At 34.9% G+C, this 13,605-nt stretch overlaps 1 protein-coding gene across 3 annotated transcripts in view; it reads left to right on the top strand.

Annotated features, from left to right (window-relative positions):
* The window catches only part of DICER1 (dicer 1, ribonuclease III), a 66,382-nt gene extending 53,079 nt beyond the window's left edge, over positions 1–13,303 (top strand). For all 3 annotated transcript variants that reach the window (XM_041414088.1, XM_041414020.1, XM_041414174.1), the window contains exons 25-29: positions 2,044–2,926; positions 4,965–5,233; positions 7,881–8,043; positions 8,140–8,215; positions 8,506–13,303. In XM_041414088.1, coding sequence (XP_041270022.1) covers positions 2,044–2,926; positions 4,965–5,233; positions 7,881–8,043; positions 8,140–8,215; positions 8,506–8,671 — 1,557 coding nt within the window. In that variant the 3' untranslated portion in view covers positions 8,672–13,303. The remainder of the gene's footprint in view (positions 1–2,043; positions 2,927–4,964; positions 5,234–7,880; positions 8,044–8,139; positions 8,216–8,505) is intronic.
* Positions 13,304–13,605: the final 302 nt, after the last annotated feature.

The following is a 13,605-nucleotide window of genomic DNA, read 5'->3' as shown; positions in this document are numbered from 1 at the left end:
AAGTATCTATTTTGCTTTCCTGCATGTAAATTTCATTCTCCATCCATGGGCTGATGGTCTATAACTGAAAACAGAGATCTCTTTATGGCAAATTATTACTAAAACATAGTAGTCAAATTTTAGTATTTATCAAGCTTTATGAAAGAGAAGAATCTTTCTCCATTCATTTCATCAAATGGCTGATTTCCAAAAGAGCATTAAAAAAGCACTTAACATGTATTTTGTGTCATCTTTTAATTGGCAATAACTTCCTGAAAATTAGTCAGGTACTATTTAAGAAAAAAATCATTCTTCTGAGGTTCATGGTTGATTTTTTTTTTTGAATGCTAATGACAAAAGAATTAATGATCAGAATTGCTTTCTGTTTCCTTTAGCCACTGCTCATCCTTATTGCTTAGAATTTTTTTCTAATGTACAAGAAGTAATGTACAGACAACATTAAGATAGTTCATGTAGCTGTCCTGCTACTTACAATTTCATTTTATGAAATTTGTGAATGAAACCACAGTAAAAATTTATCATAATTTGTTACATCTTTGTAAAAACAGATGCCAGAATCTGTTTTGGAGCATGCATATAGACGTGTCTCATTCAGAGACTTTTTTTATTTCAGTAGTAAGTGTAGCAGGTGGTGTGTAACAAGAAAAAAGCAGCACTTGTCCTTGTTGGGACTGGTTAAATGAATCTTATTTTAAGTTTTATATTACTACAGGTATCTAAAATAGTTATCTCAAATCCAGTTTTGTTATCTCTTTCTGATCAGTTTAAGTTAAAGAAGTCCCTGCTGTGTGTGTGTGAGATAGGGAATTATGGCAGCAGGAATTCTTTCAGCAGAATGTCTAAACTAAGAACTTCTATAGCCGCTTTTTTCCCCTCTCTTCTGATTACTAAACCTGAGTAAGCCTGGTCCATCCGATGAGGAACACTGAGATCTGTTTGATCTTTAGGCAGCTTTAAGTGCTGCCCAGTGCCCCTTAGACCTACCTCCCATCCACACCTCTGGATGGGTGTGCATTTTGCCCAAAGGGAAGCATCCCCCATGGCAGCATCTGGTTCACAGATTTGCAAGATTAGTGACTGAGCCCTGCAATATGACACGCATAGGTTCAGGGCAGATGGAGGCTGTTTCACTTGATTCAAAATGTTGTTGGCTTTCAGGACCCAGTCCAGGAAAGTGCTTTGAATCTGATCTTACTCCTGTCAAATTCAGTGGCAGGATTCCTGCTGACATCAGTGTTGCTGTGTTGAGCCTCTTAATAATCCTTTTGATGTTAGGAAGACTACCAGTGCATTTAGCTAATATATTTAAGTGCTTTCCTGGATAGGGGCCATGGCAAATTGTAAAGAATTATATAGTTTGGGAATATTTGTGTTCAGTTCTTAATTTACATCAGTCCTTACCAATTTGTTCATTATGAGGAGGGAAAAGACATATGATGTCATTAATTTTGCTGTTGTGGGTGTATATGTAAGTATTAGAAAATTGATAACCATTTTTTGCTTTTTCTTTTATTAGTTAGGACTAGAAGTATAGCCTGTAAAAAAAAAAAAAAAACAAAACCAAAAGACTGAAGAAAACCACACTGAATGCATTTTCCATGTAGAAAGATGTAGGAAAAAATCTTCAAAATTGCATTGATTCAACATTTGTAATAGCCTAACTTAGCAGCTTGAGAGAAGGATGCATCCAGAACTTTCTTATACTCCCTCAAATTTGTTAATTTAGAATTTTCTGTTGTTTACTGTGGTGTGCAAGTGTGTAATGTTTAGTGGATATAAAGTTCATTGTGTCTGCCTCGTATTCAAGTACAAGCACAGGTTCCTACGAAATGCAGCATGTGCTGTGTGTAGAACACAGGCTGTTGTATGTTAGTAACAATGTATTGTGCATCTGATCAGACAATGTACTTAGGAACGTAAAAAAAAGCAGTATTATTATTAAGATATATTATTCTCAAATCCTGCTTTTCTGATCTTTCTGCAGTAAAAGTGTCTTGTTTCCCTCTTCAGCACTGTTTGGGTTTTTTTTGTGTTCTTTCATAGGCAAAGGAAAACATGTTGGCTAATGGTAAACTTGATGATTATAATGATGATGAAGAGAATGAAGACCTAATGTGGAGGTTGCCCAAGGAAGAAACAGACTTTGAAGATGATTTTCTGGAGTATGATCAGGAGCATATCAAATTCATTGATAATATGTTAATGGGATCAGGGGCTTTTGTGAAGAAAATTTCACTCTCACACTTTTCAACCACTGATTCAAACTATGAATGGAAAGCACCCAAAAAGTCATCCATGGGTAATGTTCAGTGTTCATCAGATTTTGATGATTTTGACTATAGCTCTTGGGATGCTATGTGCTATCTGGATCCTAGCAAGGCTGTTGAAGAGGATGATTTTGTAGTGGGCTTCTGGAATCCATCAGAAGAAAACTGTGGTGTTGATGCAGGAAAACAGTCGATCTCCTATGATTTGCATACAGAGCAGTGTATTGCTGACAAGAGCATTGCAGACTGTGTGGAAGCCCTGTTGGGCTGCTATCTGACCAGCTGTGGTGAAAGAGCTGCTCAGCTTTTCCTGTGTTCATTGGGGCTGAAGGTGCTCCCTGTAATTAAAAAGACTGATTGGGAAGACACTGTGTGTGCTACCAGAGAGAACTGTAACAGTGAGCAGAAAAATCTTTCACCAAATTCTGTTGCTGCTTCTGTAATTAATTTAGAGCCTTCTCTGTGTAAAGACCTGGAGTATGGCTGTTTGAAGATTCCACCAAGGTGTATGTTTGATCACCCAGATGCTGAAAAAACCCTAAATCACCTTATTTCTGGTTTTGAAAACTTTGAGAAGAAAATAAACTACAGTTTTAAGAACAAGGCTTATCTTCTTCAGGCATTTACTCATGCCTCTTACCATTATAATACCATTACTGGTAAGTTGTTTTCAAAAAGCCCTATAGTTTTTTTTTTTCTCCATATTGTAAAAGCAAGAGAAGTAGTATCTTGTGTTCCCATGTGTAGACTTTTTTTAGACATCACATGTTACAATAGTCTTGGAATACAGTGTCTTAAAAATAGTATTTTGCTCACTGTTTAGAGGGGGATGCTTGTTCAATTTGTATCTCAGTGATTATTCATATTTTGACTTGATGCAGATAAAGTATTTATACTTTATATTTACTGAGGCCTCACAAAGCTTCGAGAAACAGCATCAGTGATAAATGTTCTATCACTAGCTGTGTATGACTGACATTAGATCCTCATTTAATGGAAATAAGTTCTTGTAGAACTCTGGAAAATTGCCATGTACTTCAGGAAATAGCAGTAATATTTTCCAAATATATTTAGCAAATTTGTTCTGTAATTGAATCCCAGGAATGTTATACTTTGTACTTCTGAAGACGAGCTGTAGACTACAGCTTTTATTAGCTGAATAATCTGTAGGAGTGCAGAATGTGGAGACTTCCCTTTGAAGCTGTGAATTCAAAGTCTTAATTTAATTCTAGGCATTTTATTGAGTAAATATTTAAAGTCAAAGTTTGAAGTAATTGACTAAATCAGACTAAATATTAGTTTCAGATTAACGTTTAATGTTTCTGTACATGATCTCATAAAATACTTTACAGCAGTAGAAATTTGTATTTCTGTGATCTTTAATTCCTCTTGCTTATACTAATTGATGTAATATTTGTTCATTCTAAAACCTGCATGCATTTTCCTACAATAATATCAAAAGCAAACCATGGTAAAATCCAAATCCTATTTATAGTGATAGGCAAATTTCTTTGCAGTCAGCAGTCTGAATTTTTCCCATAGTGAATTGGACCCTTATTCCAAAGAGTGAGAAAGCTCTGCTTTCATTAAAGAAATAAGTAATTTTAAATGCTACTATGCTGAGAAACAATTCTGACAAAACACAGAAGCGCTCCTTTGGTTTTTTGTTGTAGGAGATATTACTCACATATGTATTTACTTTTTACCAATATTTCACAAAATGTATTGAAAGTAAATGACTTCTTTATTTTTAGACATAATAAATATATATATACACTAGCAGAAACCTTGAGGCATAGTGTCCAGTTAAAATTACATTGTTGAAGCTGTAGGAAAACTTTTGATTTCATTTCTGTTTACCAAGTGAGACAACTGTGAATAGCTGTTACCTGTAACTTTTTCTCTTCAAGGCATAGCTAGCAGTTGAGATCTGGCAGTGTCATAGGTTCAGCTGCTATAAAAGCAATTTAGTGCTAGTCAGTTCACTCTCATGGTAACTTCTTCAGTACTGTGTCTTCTTCCTTCTCAATCTTCCTACCTATATTTGCATTCAAGAGGGTTTTTGCTCTTGTTTGAGTTTTAAAAATAGTTGTTAGCTCTCTGCGCCCATGGCCCCTGTCAACTGTCAAAAAAGCAAAGGCTTGACAATTTCCAGTTTAAAAGACATAGCCTAAAAAGGGATCTTTGTTGAAGGTGTCTTAATATGTGGCAAATCAGGCCAAAAACTGAGATTTTGTGCTCCCCTGTTCTTAATACATTGATTTTTATATTAATTGATTTTGCATTTTAATTTTTTTTTGTTTTGTTTTAACTGTAACAGTGTTCAGGCTGCTGGCAGAATCTCTTAAATTTACTTTTTGATGTTTCTCAGCATGTGAAGATGTTGAGTAAAAACATTAACTGATTATAAACACAGCTGTTTTTCTAGTCTACCAAATTAACATTTTGTTCAAAATTGGGTTTATTATTAGATATAGCTCCTGCTTTTCCTGATTTCTTTTTTTTAGTATTTTATTAGGAATCTCTTTAAACACAAGGATACTTCTTTTAAAAAGCAGATTGTCTTCTCTGACTGTTGGTTAGTTTGTGGAATTTACATGGCACTGTACCAAACTTCTTATCCAGAAAGCCTGGAAAAAATGTGTATGTTAAACTTAATTTTGGTGTTGTACATTCTTTTATTTCCAATGCTTTAAGATTGTTACCAGCGCTTAGAATTCCTGGGAGATGCAATTTTGGACTACCTCATAACCAAGCACCTTTATGAAGACCCACGGCAACACTCTCCAGGAGTTCTTACTGACCTACGATCTGCTCTAGTCAATAATACCATTTTTGCATCATTAGCTGTAAAGTATGACTACCACAAGTACTTCAAAGCTGTCTCTCCTGAACTGTTTCATGTTATTGATGACTTTGTGCAGTTTCAAATGGAAAAGAATGAAATGCAAGGAATGGATTCTGAGGTTAGTGGAAGTAGAAGAAATATGTTCAGTATCTGATTTGAAGCATGTCACTGGATTTCTTAACATTTTTGTAATGTTTTATGCATACAGCAGCCAAGCAAGCAGGCTCCCAGTAGTAAAAGGATGCAATCTGCAAAGTAAAATACAGCCTTTAGAAAGTATAAAATCCATTAGAATTTACAGCAATTAATTAATTTGAAGGCCATTTGCCTCTAGGTTTTTCTGTGGCACTTGATTTTAGTTGTTGTTTTGCTCTTGTGTTGTTAGAACTGTGTGGGGCACACACTTAGCTTGCTGCTTTCACCAGCTGATAGGAAGCACTACAACATAAAAGAGTGGTGAAGAGTTACTAAATCACTTAGTGCTGACTCAGGGTGGGGTATCTGTACAACACCATGAACAAAGCTACCTGTGCACAGTGCTGGGATTATTAAATGTAGTACACTGACAAAGAGATTTCTGCTGTTTTTCTTACGGTTTCTACTGAAGGAGATGTTACTACACTATACTCAAGTGTGTCTGACATGCTCCTAAAGGCATGCTGCTAGCCAGGGAAACATTATATGCATCTTTCAAGTAAGCCACTTGAAAAATAGTTGCATTGAAGACCTGCAAACATAGGTCATATTTTGTGCTGTACAGGAAAGCTGATGATAATGAACTTCTAATTTTGGGAGAATGTGGTAAAAGTAATTCATTTACATAAGCTGGTTAGGAAATCTGTGAGAACAAGGTCCCTGTGAGTCAAGTTCTAATCAGGATCTAGAAGATAGGGACTACTCATTATCCTTCTTTCAAGTGTTACCCAGTAGATATCCATAATAATTTGTCTTATGAAAAACTGACCAATCTTTTAAAAAGTGTTCTGTCTGACAACATGCAAGCACTAAATAAACATGTTATTTTTGTATTTAGTAGGTTTTTTCCTGGTAGACAATTTGAAACTTAAGGAATCAAAATATTTCAGTCACATGCGTTCATAACCCTTGCACTCTGTTGCAAAGTGAAAACCAGGTTTTAAGGGAAAAATTCATTAAACCTTGAATAAGAAACATGCCACTCAAGTTTAGATAATACAAATTACTTTACATTAGGAGATTAAACTCTTATCTCTTTTGTTTTCCCCACAATATGAGTGAAAAGGCTAGGAACTTCTTTTCAGAGCTTACTGTGTTGTTTTTTGCTTTGTTCACTATTTGCAAGTATGCAAAAAGAAACTTTCACCAAAGTTGCAACCAAATTGTGTGATGGCTGTTTCAAATAAAATCCTTGTTTCACTCTCCCTACGCCTGCTCCCTATCTTGGTCTGGCACTGAATTACTGAAACTCTTGTTTCATCGTTTAATGTAAGAGTCTTTGTTTCTGCAGTTCATGCCAGCTAGACTGGTTTCCATGTGTATCTCCACGTCATCTGCTTTTCTGTTTTTTCAAATCTCACTCATGAAACATCTGTCCCTTGCCTTACTGCTCTTAGTTTCTCTCTTCTTCTATTATTTCAGTATCATGCAAAAGTGCTTCAGTTTACACTGGTATGAAGTGCCCTATTCGAAACGGTTGGACTTGGTTTTTAACATCAGAATTCCCGTTTGTATTGCTGTATGCGTCAGGTCTGACTACTTGTTTGATTTATTTCAGGTAGAAATACTGGGTGGAACACATTTATGAAGTATTATGCTCACTCTTAAGAGAGCTGAATTGGATTTTAAGCCCCAAACAGAGTGAGAGTGTAACTGCTGGGGGAGAAGACTGATAGAAACTTATTTCTCTTCAGGCAGAGTAGCATGATGGTCAAAATCTTTATTTTCAAGTTACTTTATTTAGAGTTAGTCAAATGTATATTACATGTATTTAAAGTATTTTAGTAAAGGATTAGATTAGCTCAAGACCTTTAAGACATACACTGAAAGTTTATTTTTGAGAATAATAATTTTTGTTTATAATGAGAATAGATTATTGTCTTAAATTGGTAGCATAGAAGAAAACACTGCCTGCTGCATTGAACACCATTTAGGTATAAACCATTTAGGTATTAAACACCATTTAGGTATAAAAAGATACCATTTAGGTATCTTTTAGCTCAGTCTGGTGCTGGTGTTTTTCAGTTATTAATGTCTTCTTTTACTAGTGCTTGTTTCATGCTTGTCTTCAGGGGTAAATAAGGTTAGGAGAGGTACATGCAACTTTCATCCAGAGACTGGACTTAAAGAGGTTTTGAAAGTCTCTTTTTGGGAGATAGATGATGTGTGAACTCTTCCTTTGTTATGAGTAGCTTTCTTATATTAACTGATGGAAGTCTGGTTCTAATTGGGAAGAACAGACCCATGGTGAAATCCTACAGAATTGTCACAGAAGGAATTCACGTAGTATGAAAGTATTTTGTACCCAATGGTATTTGGTTGGTTTTTTTTTTTTTTTCATATTTGAAAAATTATACAACCAGCAGCTTGGTTTCACTGGGGAATAAAACAAACAGTTTTGCTGTGGAAGGTTGTCAGTTAGAAACTTAAAGGAGGCATCACAGGATATAGGAGAGCTTACATTTCTGAAGATCATTGTTTTACTGTAACTGAAGCAATTGTTTCTCTCTTTTCCCCTCCCCTATTCTCTCCCTCCCATCCTTGTCTTTTTTTTTTTTAATTGCCAACAGCTCAGAAGATCTGAAGAAGATGAAGAAAAAGAGGAAGACATTGAAGTACCAAAGGCCATGGGGGATATATTTGAGTCCCTTGCTGGTGCCATTTATATGGATAGTGGAATGTCTTTGGAAATGGTTTGGCAAGTGTACTATCCAATGATGAGGCCACTAATAGGTATTGCCAGCTTTCAGAAAATTACTAATAATTAAATGCCATCTGCTGTGAAAAGAACAAAGCTAATTTTTGTTTTTCACTTTTTTTTCCAAATAGAAAAATTTTCTGCTAATGTGCCCCGTTCCCCAGTGCGAGAGCTGCTGGAAATGGAGCCAGAGACAGCCAAATTTAGGTAAGAATATGCTTTCTTCCATACACACTGACAGAAAGTGTTTCTAAACTGTGCTTCTTGAACTACATGAATTTTTAAATATCACAAAGTACTTGTAATTTCTTTTGCACTAAGCACCTAACCTAATCATTGTGTGCACTGTTCTTTTTTTTTCTTGCATAGTTTTCTGAAAAATGTAATGATTTCTGTTTAATTTTACTGCTTTAACTACTGTAGAAAAAAGAATGTATGTCTCTTATTTCACATTACCTTGCCTTGTCAGTAAGTAATTCTTGTGTATATTTTTGCAGTCCTGCAGAAAGAACTTACGATGGGAAGGTCAGAGTTACAGTGGAAGTTGTAGGAAAGGGAAAGTTTAAAGGTGTTGGCAGAAGCTACAGGATTGCCAAATCTGCAGCTGCGAGAAGAGCACTACGAAGCCTCAAAGCAAATCAACCTCAGGTCCCAAACAGCTGAGACTCCTCTTAAAAATAAATGAAATGGGGAAAAAAATAACATGCAGATAAAGCAAATTTTTAAAAGTTGACGTTGAGAGGAACAAATTGGAAGACAGAATTTAAAGTTTGTTTGATAACAGAATAGATAACAAAACATTTAACATGTATAAAATTTTCGAACTAATTGTAGTTATAGTTTTTTGCGCAAACACAATCTTGTCTTCTTTCCTCACTTCTGCTTTGTTTAATCACGAGAGTGCTTTAATGATGACATTAGCAAGTGTTCAGAATAATTGTTGTCAGGTCTTTTTGGTTTACTTTTCTTGTCAGTACAGCTTTGCTTAGTATTAGAAGGCCAGGGAGCTTATGCCTAATGCAGTTGCTAGATTTATATATATAGTAATCTTGGAATTTTTCAATCTGTGCACTAGTGCCAGTCATAAAGCAGTTGATAAACTGTACTGGATGATTGGGTATAAGAAAGATTAAGTGTGCCAGTATTCTCCTTTTTATTTTCCTTTTTTTTTTTCTCTCCATGTCATCTTTTTACATTAAGATGGCATTCCCAATCATTATTGCACTTATTTGTTAGGGACAGATTTTAGTTGAAATGGCTGGCATACTGGTAGAGTGAAACTTCGGTTTCCTTATGCCACGCAGTCTTGCATAAAAAAAGGTTCTTGCCTTAAAAATAAATAAACCCTCATTAATAATCTTTAATTTCTGATCTTTTTTGGAACAAACTGTTTTACATTCCCTTCATTTTCTTATGCATTTTACAATGATACAGCTCTATATTTACAGTACAACTCATTACTATAGCTGTGACTTATTACAGGATTATAATAGAAATTATATTCATATATATGTAATTAGGTTATTTTTAACAATTCTGAGGAGGTGGTTAGTCTACAGTTTTTTTTATACCATAAATGAAATATGGTCTTTGGCTAAAATTCCAATTTTACACAAACCTGCAAGCTAGATAGTTCCAATACTGGAAACAGCAACAAATAATTGCACAGTGCAAACTGTCACTAACAAAACAACCTTAGACATATCACACCTAAGATATGCTGCAGATTTTATAGTCAATTGGTTACGTATTTAACAAACAGAGCACCTTTACACTTAGAGATATTTCCACGTAAATTTCTTACTGTACTTTTCAGAATTGCATGCATATTTCATCTACCAAAGCTGTGCTGTTAAATTACATGAAAGTTGATGTTTGAGATATAACTGCCGTACTTTTGATACATCTGTGATTTAGGTCCTTAATTTAGAGAAACTAGCTCATTGATGTTTTGGTCTACTGGGAGCGTGGGGGGAAGTCATACTTGTATTTTTTAGGCTTTGCCTATACTTCTTTAATTAGATTTTTGTAGGCACTCTTCACTTAAATACCTCAGTTCTTTTTTTCTCTTCTTTTCCTTTTTATTTTTGCATGCATTGGGTTTTTTTCTGTTTTGGTGCTATGTTTATATATTATGCTTGAAATTTTAATTTTTTGCACTGTAACTATAATACCTCTTAATTTACCTTTTAAAAAAAGCTGTGGGTCTTGTGTTCCCACCAGTATCAGTAGAGGTTTGCTGCAATTTTGCCCTGTTAATTATGCTTGAAGTTTGAGAAAGCAGAGCAAGGTGTTTTAACATTTTCCAGCACAATAGTTTGAACTTGATGCTGTGTCTTATGAACTAAATTACAAACAAATACTGTATTTCCTGCTTTTAAACCCTATTCCTTTCCTCACAAATGCACACTAAAACAAAACAAAAACTGTCAGCTCTTGCTTTCTTAACAAAAAAATAAAGTGAATGCCTTAGTGACAAGGGGCAGACATTAAGCTTTTCTGAAATACAGTTTTCAAAATTTCATATATTTGCTATCTCAGTCACTTTTCAGTCTGTGAAAAGGACTGTTCTTGTATTTGAAAGCTGCTTGTTATAGGAGTCAAACCAAGAATTAAGATACTAGCTTATAAAAAAGTCTAGTATTTGGTACTTCAGTCAGGAGATATAAGAACAGCAAGTAGATGATATAGTGATATGGAACAATAAAAACATGCAGTCCGAATTCTCAAATGTAAATTGCTTTGCGTAGCTGTTTATAAAAGGTCACTGATTTAAGCTATAGCTTGCTCCTTCTAGTAGGACTGAATTTTCTTAGTGAAAATACATGATTGCTCATGTCAACAATTCTGTGTTTCTGGCCAGACATCAATCAGCAGATTAAATCAGACCATCTAGAAAGTCTTAAGTAGTTTTAGTTGCATTATGAAAAGCTAAAATTTCAGTTATTCTTTGAATGCCTAAAATTCTTACTGATTGTTGCAAGGTTATAGATTCTCAGGGGTTTCGGGTAGTTGTTAGCAGTGAAGTGGTTATGGAGTGTTTGGGTGCAGACAAAATCAGCTGAACCTACTCTGTGTTTCAGAACAGTTTAATGATCACTTTGTTACTAGATAAAGCGTATGAATTGGACATCTGAAATGTGTAGTGGCTGACTATAAAGTAGTTTCTGCTGCTGATGCATTTTTAAATGCATTTTAAATGCCGTGATTTTTTCCAGTGTGACCTCATTGAAATACTTTTTATCTTTTGAGGCAGAAAATCCATATTAGTTTCCATGTTACACATTTGTGTGTTTTACCCTACAGTTGATATGATTTTGATACTGGACAGTGTACGCTATTAAAGACCTGAATCTGATCATTTGAAGGTTGGGATAGAAATCACTTGACATGCTATAAGCACAAGTGTAAGCGGACTGTTGCAGCCCATCTTCAAAAGCAACCACACAGGCTCATCATAAATGGTGTGGGGGTTAATTGGCATGAACCTTGGGGTTTTTTATCTAAGTCCTGTTATACTGTACTTTAAACAGTCCTCCTAACTATGCTGCGTTTTTATTTTTATGGCTTTTTTTTTGCGCTGTTCTGTTCATGTAGCACAAATAAGCATTGCACTTGGTACCATGCTTTACCTCATTTCAAGGAAAAAATGCTTAACAGAGGGGAAAAATGTGGTTTGGCCTTGCTGCTGTTCTGATTTAGTGACTTTGAAAAAGATAGTTTTTAATGCCTGCAATGTGTCATTTACTTGCACAACTTAAATAGGTCATTTGTAACGTCTGTGGCATTTTTACTGTACGTGGAAAAAATACAACAAAGATGTGCAACAACTCTTGATTGTATTTTAAAGCTATTATTTTTCTACTGCATCATTTTACTGTTATGTGAAGTAATTAAAATTAGAATGACCTCTGACTGACACTCCAGTAATTATCTCTGAACAAACCAACATTTTACACATATAATATAGTTTTTGGGAGAAGACAGCCCCTAGTAATTTGGTCAACCTCAACTAAATCTGTCCAGTCTGAATATTGAGTGCTCAGTAGTGACTTCTGAAGTGTTTGTTCAGCCTGATGCTGCTAAAGTCCATACAAAAAAAAAAAAAAAAGCCTACTATTTTTAAGTCTCATTACACAGTAGTATGTTGCAACTGCCAAGTACAGAACTTGAAAGAGAACCAGTTTCAGTGCCAGGGAGGAATATAGTGTGGCCCAGGGACGAGGTGCTGGATCCTCAGCTGGTGCAAATTGATGTTATATCATTTTAGTCAATGGAACTGCATTCATTTACATATCTGAAGATCTTGTGCTTGTATGTGTGTTTCAGTTTCATTTTTCCTCCTTGTGAGCAGATACAGAACCATCAACTGGAAAATGTGGGGGGTTTATGTTACTGCATATGACAAAACATATGCTACATATTCTATGCATTTATCTGTACAGAAAATGAACTCTTTGTGTCCGGTCACAGCAGCACACACAGTCCAAAAATGACAAATAGCATTGTGGTCTGCTGTGATACTGCACTTGACTCTGACAGTATTCTGGGTTTGTTTTGGATGGGGTTCCCCATGAACACATTCTCATGGAAATCTCTTGTATTTTTTATATGAATGAAACAAGAAGCATTTTGATTTTTGGTACTTAATTACTGACATTGATCTTTTTTCAATTGCTCTAATATTCAAGAAGTTAATTTCTTTACTTTCATATTAGATTTTAAACTTTAAACACTACAGTTCATGACCATCAAATGTAATCTAAATATCAGCTGTAACTCAATATGAATTATGTTAGCAAATATCTAGAGGTCATTGTAGTATACTCCACTAGCAGTTAAAATTAACTTCTATCAAAGCTAACTAAAATTCTTGAAAATAAATTTCATCCAATAAAATCCTTGGGGTTTTCCCTCTTTTATTTGAATGGCAACCACAGACTACTTTAATTGCTTTGTAGATGCACTCAGAATTTACTGCAGCAGCAAGTTGGGAAGAAAAATGTTTGTGAACAATAATTGGAAATTGCAGGCATTTTTATTGTAAATAGCGTGACTGAAAAGATGGTTAAAATCAAGTAGAAAGAATAACAAATATAATTTGATGGACAATAAAATATTTACCATCACATGCTGCAGCTGTCTGTAAGGGACATAAAATGTAATTCATTCATACTGTAATCATGCTGCAGAAGTTTGCAATCTGCACCTTATGGATCACAATTACCTTTAATAGTTTTTTGTAATAATTGTAGCTGAGTATATCTCCAATAAAGTTATGGTCTGTTCACCTTGTATTGTTGTTTTGCTTTTTTAAAAATTCCTGTTAATATCTCCATAAATCTTCCTGAGTTTACAAAAAAATTGCTGTTCGGTCTAAATTTTAAAAAAAAAGTGAAAACATTTGTGAAAACAATATTTCTTCACCTTGTTTAAAGACAAGTCTGCTTGTCTCCTTCCTCTGATGAATGAACTGTCTTCAGAGCTATGTGAAGACTCTTAAGGGACACTCAGGTTAAAAATGATGGTGTATGTGCTACGATTTGATCTCTGTGTTGACCATTAAACCTGCAAAATGTCTGCTGGAGCGGGGAAGC

This window comes from Onychostruthus taczanowskii, unplaced genomic scaffold (genome assembly GCF_017590055.1).
Source record: "Onychostruthus taczanowskii isolate IOZ18803 unplaced genomic scaffold, ASM1759005v1 scaffold1, whole genome shotgun sequence".
NCBI lineage: Eukaryota > Metazoa > Chordata > Aves > Passeriformes > Passeridae > Onychostruthus > Onychostruthus taczanowskii.
This window is presented reverse-complemented; position numbering and strand designations above follow the sequence as displayed.